Raw genomic sequence first — 8074 nt, forward strand, 5'->3', positions numbered from 1 at the left:
TCACTCAATCGGGTCCGCTCATATAGTGGGAAATGTTATGGATGGATAATTTGTTCAAAATTTCAGGTTTATATTATTTAAATTTTTTATATTTATTAACTTTATGTTTTGACCGTTGGATGATTCTGTTTTCTACTGTTACATAGTGGGGTTATCTAATCATTTTCATCCATATTAGGGAAGCAAGATGGATAGTTTATAATGATATTTTATATTTCCAAGTGTACTGTGGAGAGATGGATGCGTACTACGTTTCGGTTCCTCCGCATCTACTATATCAATTTCCCCACCTCTATCGCTCTTTACGACTGCGTACGCATGCATCCTGGCACGTACGGTTCGACGAGAGGAAGGCAGCTATTAATCGCACGCCCGTCTCCCTCGTAGAAAGATTAAAAGGGCCATGTGTCTATTGTCAGAAGACTCCTCCAACGCATGCGAACCACGCCATTAATTACCCAATGACATGCACTCTCTCTCTCTCTCTCCTCTCCTCTCCTCTCCTCTCTATTTATTCTCTCACCCCTTCTCTTCCCCTCCAATCCATTCAAATCTCTCTCCCATTCAGGTAATCTGGGACAACCCATTTCTCTTTCACTCATTTTCTACGCAACGGCTAAATTTCACCCAAAACCCGTTTCTCTTTCACTTATTTTCTATGCATTACACACACATTCTCTCTCTCTCTCTCTCTCTCTCTCTCTCTCTCTCTCTCTCATGGGACCTTTTACGTGTATTTCATTAAGCGTAGACAAACCCATGTCTTCTTTTCTCATTTTTATCTTTCACACGATTTTTTCGGATGCAATGGTATAAACTACAAGAAAAAGGAAAAAAAAAATGAAAATGAACAAAAACCATTTCTTTGTTTCTCTTTCCTTCTCTCTTATAAAACATATTACATCCCTCTCTCTCTCTCTCTCTCTCTCAAACCTTTCTTTGGTATGACTTTTGTAGGGAATAGTTCAAAATGTACGAAGACTCATCAAGCGTCTCAACGGCAGAGAGTGCACTAGAATGCCCGACAGGTACAGACACCGAGCTGATAAGAATCGGAGGCGCCGAGCTCTCGTTGATTGGCCACGATAGAAGTATCAATGCCATACGCTCAGGCGAATTCACGATCCGGATCATTCGACAGTCGATTAGCCCTCTATCGGCGGCCATCTGTACGGTGGGTGAACATCAATGGCCAATAGCTAAGGACTCTCCGGTTCTGCGAGTCGGACCAAAGAGATTCTGCTTCACATTGCCGGGCTTTTTCTATGGATTGACATTTTCGGATAGCTGTTTGGAGGATGATTTAAAGAGATTAAAAGGGATTCTGATGATGTTTTGTTCTTATGAAGATAATTCAGGTACAAATGCTAGGACGTTATATTAATTTATTCTTTTAAGTAGGGATATATTAGACTAAATGAAAATGGACGCGGTTTGGCTAGTGACGCTCACACCAGCCAGGTGGCTAGTTGTATGTGCTATGTGGACCCCACCATGATGTTTGTGTTTTATCCACGCCGTTCATCCATTTTGAAAGATAATTTTAGGGCTTGATCCCAAAAATGAGGGTGGACGGCATGGATGAAACACATACCATCCATCCTTGAGATTTGGATCAACCTCATTTTTGGACTCATACCATAAAATGATATGGAAGAATGGGTGGACGGCATGGATGAAACACATACATCATGGTGGGGCCCACAGAGCACCGACCACTAGCCATTGGCTAGTGGCAGGGTCAGTAGCCAATCGATTTCCAATGAAAATAACCATATATATTTTGATCTTTCTTGATTTTGGTCCTTCCACCGGTGGATCAGGACCGTTAACCTAGTGGTCCTTGCCTTGGATGGTCCATGTTTTAAAAACCACCCTGATAGGACAATCTTAGCCATCCCATTCTATCACTTTTCCCTCCTTGGATTCCAGTTATAGATCACCGGTCGGATGTTTTGGAAATTCTGTTATGATTGACTATCCAAACATGGCCATCCATGTTAGTGTCAGCTAGATGGACGGTCACGATCTACCATTTGTACTGCCGCATGGATGTTGAAAGATGGCCCTTCCTTTCATGCCAACATGTCACTCGTGTCGAACATCCAAGCCTTGCAAAATGTGTGCCACGCCATAAAGATCACCTAGTGGTGAAAGCGATGTCCGAGGATGGTCTGACTCAGTATGCAGGTGGGACCCATGTAATTATTTTGTCTGGTTTTCTGCCTATTGATATTTTGGTCAATACAGACTTTCCGTGTTTCCCACGGCTGATGGGAAAGAAAGTGATTGTACGTAAAACATTCCTGTTCCTGCGGATTTGATGTTACCCTTACCATGTGGAGTTCCCGTAATTTTATATATATATATATATATATATATATATAATGCACGACCGTCCGTCCGTTTTTTAAGCTCCTTTTAGAACTCGATTCCAAAATTTAAAGTAGATCCAAATCTCTGGTGGACCACACCATTAGAAACAGTGGTGAATGAACATTAAAAGCTTTTTGTGGCCCACAAAAGTTTTGTATCAATCTGCTTTTTATATAGTCCTTTCATCCAGGTCTGTTTGACCTTATCAACCGGTTGGATGGAAAGGAAAAATTACGGTGACCATTACTGGAATTTCTGTGGCCGTAGGAAGTTTTTAATGGTGGGTGTTCAATCACCACTGTTTCATGTGGTGTGGTCCACCTGAGATTGGATCTGCTTCATTTTTTTGGTTCCAGATCATAAGATGAGCTGGAAAAACGGATGGACGGAGTGGATGTACAATACATCATTAATGTAGGCCCCACGGTAAGGGTAACACCCATTACAAACATCTATCCATTCGTACAGATGAGGTGGGAAAATTAGTCCTTTTCCTGAAAATGGAATCTGGTTAGACAGTGGATCATTTAAGAGCTGGTCTGACTCGATCGTAATGGGACAATGGCCTGACGAGCCCGGCCCGGATCTGGACGGGTTTGTACTTGTTACATCCGCTGCGGAATGGGCTCGAGCCTTGCAAGAATAGCCTGATCAAAATTTGGGCTGGGCATGCATAGATTGATTTGTTCTATGTGGGTTTGGCTTAGGTCATTTTAGCCCGACCTGGTCGGGCCTGACTTCATGTGTGCATGAGTTCTATTTTCATGCATGTTATTCCAATGTTCCAATTATTAGTTAGGCAACAGATGCATCTTGCACATGTTCATTGCGTTCTGGGCTAGACCCAGGTTGGGCTAGTTGAGCTTGGATGATGGGCCGTAAGTGTTGGATCAGGCCTACTCTAGCCTAGTACAAAACCTGACCCTTTACCACCTGGCCCACCCGGGCCCCAAAGCTCCGAATGGGAGCTTGCTCAATGTCACATGATTAGGGAAGTTAGTGACCTTATGAGTTAGGATGGGCAATCAACCAAAGAGCTTTCTTTGGATTGAGAGTAATATCCCGTCCACTCAAATACGGCCCAATGGACTCGTCCAAACACAGCCGTACATTAGGGTGTTCCACAAGGTGAGTTTCCATTCATTAGGTAGTGGCACCTTGAACATTCCATATATAGGTGTGGGTACATAGATATATATACATATAAGCACATATACACATGTTTGTGTGTTTGGTTTCAATTCAGACACATGCCTCGTGACCTTAGGCACTCAAACAGTAAGATTGTGACCAAATTTGTGAAGATAAGCCTGACTACTAAGTCACCAATTATAAAGAATCGGGCAATCCTTCAAATGAGTTTTTTTTTTTCCTTTGGAAGCAATGACTTTTTAACACAATGATGATTGCTTGTACCGTTTATCAACACAGAAAATACTCTAAAGCAAGACTTAAGGTTAAATGTTAATTTTATTGTATTGATAAAGAATGCAGTTCAATCTGCTGATTGATAAAGAATGCAGTACCATCTGCAAATAGAGCAGAGAGAAGTTATCAACAACAGTTCGAGCAGGGAAAATGGTCGTAGATGGTTAATAGTTTTCTAAACTTGGATAGTCAAGAGATAATCGTGGCCTAGTAAAATAACCAAGGACTAGGGGATTTGAGATCCGACGCTAAGGTCATGGACAGAAAGCTAATTTAATTCTGACTTGTTTTTGCTACGTGTTAAACAAAAGTGGATGAAACTAAATTAAAACTACATTGCCAGACTATACTAAACTACGGTATGTGTGTGTGTGTGTGTGTAAGATAGGTAAAGAGGTGGTTACTGGAGAGCGATTTTCAACATTGTGAAATATTATGCTAGTTGGTTGTACGTTCTTGTGTAAATATTTTTGAGCCTTCAGGTAAGTTTAGACTTTCATATTCGACCGTGAGTAACTAATATGATTGTGTGTATTATTCAAATTATGGAAAGTACCTTTTTCACAAGTTATGTGATTGATTGTGCACATTTTCCCTAACTATTACCATAGCCATGACCATCCACAATTTGCCACGTGGATGTATTCTTTTCTTTTGTTTTGCTAATGGCTAATTTCAATTGCCTTTCGTTCCTATTACAGATTCCAGTCTTTGCATGCCTGGAGCTGAAACCGAATTCTGGCAGTCGGCATTACCAGGCATCGAGAATCTTAGCTACCAGATGCTTGAGAAGATCACCGCAGGCCAGGCAAAATCTACAGTCTGGGCTGAGAATTCAAACAGCATAAGCAACAAAGTACAGAAGGCCATCAGAATGTCAGCAGTGGTGAAGCTGGTATCCAAAGCTCTCCTCAAAGGAGCCATAGATCTCAATCTCCATGTCAACGTTGTGGGGCGCATATTAACATCGACCAACGACAGGAAACAATGCAGAACCTCTGCCTTTGCAAGCATACGTGTTTTTTCCGATCTGGTTGATGCCGTAGAGACGGCTGGCCGTAGCATCACAAGCAATGCCAAACATCGGATTACATGGAGTAGCGGAAGGTATTGGAATTTTAATAAATCCGGACTGACGTTGCTCCTCCGGGCAGTGGCAGCGACTGCCATGGTTCATGTTGTGAGGAATTCAATTGAGGTTGGATCTGAGTTTATCCGTCCTGTGACTGATTTAACCAGTGATTCATGCCTGACTGAGTCGATCTCGGTAGAGAAACCGGTGGAAGCTTGTGGATTGTGAATAGGGGAGGGATTGAGAGTGGTGGTAGGGTATACTGTCAATAGAAAGAATGGTTATCCATTTGGGTGTTTGGTGTGAATTTCTCAGTAGTTGGGTTGAGGTTTGTTTAAACTTTTCTTTTGTAAGGCTGTTTGGTTGCACTAAATTCAGGATCAATTAGAGGGCGGCACCTGTACCCTACCCATATAGGTTGTATGTTAACCATGTGCCGCTTTAAATGGAGTTGGTAAGTATGCCTAACAATGGGCATGGCATCCATTCCTAGCTTGATTTGTTTTGAAATAGACTTAACCCGAACTCGGTACCGAGTCCAGCATGCCTGACCCAATCTGAGTCTGGGTCTAGACTGGACTAACCCAGACTGAGTCCGACCCAGTCACACATACCGAGTCGGGTCAAGTCGGCACCGAGTCGCGTCAGGTGCAGTGGATATCCATGGGCTGAAATCACGGCTCAAAACCTAGGTGCACTTGCCAGAATTGCAGTCTCTTCATCAGCTACACGAGATCTCATATCTGAAACGTCATATCTGATTATTTTTTTTATTTTTATTTTTATGTATCTGTGTAAGAGTTGAGTTTTGGATTTAGTTGTCAATACTGAGTTGGATTTTGGGTCAAGTCGAGTTTTTGGGTGACCTGAACTTAACTCAGTTTGAGTTCGGATTGGACAAGGTCTATTCAGTTCAGATTGACTCACCCACTTCGTTCTATTTGAGTCGGGTCTAAATGAGTCAGATGAATGAATCAAGTTTGCCAAGTCAAGTCAAGTCGTCCCGTGCCCCACCTCTACCCATGTGGAGCTTGAAATGCACCCACTATAGGGTTGGTGCACCCACAAAGGCATCACTTACCATGGTTTTTAGGCTCTATTTTTTTATACACCCACGCGCCACACACCACATGGGTATAAACTCATGACCTTAGGGCCTGTTTGGCCGGCTGGATTAGATTAGGAGGGATGGAATTGCATCTAGTCCTTTGCCAGTTCCACTCCATGTTTGGGAAGAGTGGAAAAGCTTGGAAGTAGGCTAGGTGGAAGTAGGCTAGATGGAATCGTATCGGGTCCGTGCTAATATCACTCAATGTTAGCCAGTTGTGTAGGTCCCACCATGATGTGTGGGCTATATCCACACCGTCCACCCATTTTTTGAGATCATTTTAGAGCATGGGCCAAAAATCCAGGTAGATCTAAAGCTCAAGTGGATCCCACCATAGAAAGCAATGGGGATTGAATACTTACCGTTGAAAACTTCTTTGGGGCCACATAAGTTTTGGATCTGCCTCATTTTTCGGTTCATTCCATAAAATGCGGTTACAAAACAAATGAATGGTTTAGATATAACACATTTGTGTTATTGTCAATAGTTTCAAATGATGGTGGGTATATCCTTTCAATGTACCACCATATTGCAAACAAAAAAAAGGGAATTAAGCTTATCTCATGGTTACAGGGAGCAGTCCCTGCCATGGGTAATGATGATGTTTTTTGAATCCCATCCCACCTAATACCGTGGGATCGGTCCGGCGAAACAGGCCCTTAGTGTATATGTATGCATGCATTCATGGAAAACATAAATAAATGGGTCCAGCTGGGTTTTGGGTGTGGGTTGAAGTATACCTACACCTCACCCTAATTATTAGTGAGGCTGAAAGGATCCAAACTGGCACACACACTTTTGGCTGCACCCATACTCGGCCCATGTCAGGTTGGGTTCAGGTACTCGTTGTGTAACTCACACACCTTTTTTGCTACACCATATTCAGCCCATGTCAGGCTGGGTTCAGGCACTCAGTGGGCTCACATGGCCCATTGACACCTCCAATAAATTTGTCCAACATGGTGCAAAATATCACAAGATGAGATTTTTTCACTTATACGAATTTTCATGAGCTTGTTTGGTTTTTCAATTACAATAGTAAATGATTAGAAATAAGTAATATAATTATTTACTTTTGTAATTATGTGGCATTATTTATATCTGATAACAGTGATGATTTTATTTTATTATATTATATGTTTCACCAAAAAATTAATCACTTTAAAATTATAGTTTTATAGCATGAAAATGTAGTAATTACATTTTATTTTACTTTACAAGTGTAGCTAGATCTTGATTTATGCACCATAAATTGTCCATAATTCATGTTTAAACAAACGCTGGGAAATGATAATAACAACTTTTCTTTTCTTTTCTTTTTTTTTTTTTTTTGTTTGCATTTTATAGAAAAGAAGAAAACCAAACATGCGTTAGATGATCTTCATGCAGTACCTGCTCACAGGTGGTCTATTCCAGATTGATATGAGCTGTGCATATGACAAAAACTCCTTAAAACTAATGACGATTTTAGATTTTAAAAATATTGGTTAAAAATATTTATTTTAACCGATATTAAAAACACAAATAATACTGCTGAGATTTTGACAATAATATTACTTTATCAAAACTTCCCGAGAATATTACATGATTTTAAAAATCTGGGCTATATTTGTCACAATGATGGGCATCTTTCTTAATTTTTACAATGCAATCATTAAAGTTGTAAAATCGTGGTAGGAAGAGTAAAGCTATCCACATTTCCCAGATGAAAAGTGAACCATTCACTATCTGCCCTATTTGAAAACAAAGTAGGATTTGTGGGTCCCCAATTGTGTATAATTATGTAAAACACCCTTACTATGAAAATGTGGAGGTGTACATGAGTCGAATCGAGTCGAGCTGCAGCTCGACTCGGCTCGGTCCTCAAGCCTGATTAGCTAGCTCAGCTCAGTTCAGTTGGCAGCTCGGGTCAATTTGAGCCGAGTTCAAACCAAGATCAAATCAAGTTCGCCTATGCAATATTTTCACAAACACATGGACTACACCTTTAAAATCATACCATATGTAAAACAACAGCTGTGGTTTTACAGGTATTTTATCAAACACCTTCTAAGCAACATAAAAATCAAGAAAAAATTGAAAAATAAAAA

The 8074-nt window shown here is 40.9% G+C and overlaps 1 protein-coding gene across 2 annotated transcripts; it reads left to right on the plus strand.

Moving 5' to 3' along the window:
- Positions 1-719: 719 nt before the first annotated feature.
- Positions 720-5281, plus strand: LOC131232555 (uncharacterized). Of its 2 annotated transcripts, XM_058228865.1 has the most exons (3): positions 720-1358; positions 2005-2190; positions 4506-5281. In XM_058228865.1, exons 1-3 carry the CDS (start codon positions 971-973, stop codon positions 5102-5104), a joined length of 1173 nt encoding a protein of 390 aa, XP_058084848.1. In that variant the 5' UTR covers positions 720-970; the 3' UTR covers positions 5105-5281. The 2 variants fall into 2 exon arrangements, with proteins under 2 accessions (XP_058084848.1, XP_058084856.1); XM_058228873.1 differs by lacking the exon at positions 2005-2190 and having other exon boundaries at positions 917-1358.
- Positions 5282-8074: the final 2793 nt, after the last annotated feature.

This window comes from Magnolia sinica, chromosome 2, assembly GCF_029962835.1.
Source record: "Magnolia sinica isolate HGM2019 chromosome 2, MsV1, whole genome shotgun sequence".
Lineage (NCBI taxonomy): Eukaryota > Viridiplantae > Streptophyta > Magnoliopsida > Magnoliales > Magnoliaceae > Magnolia > Magnolia sinica.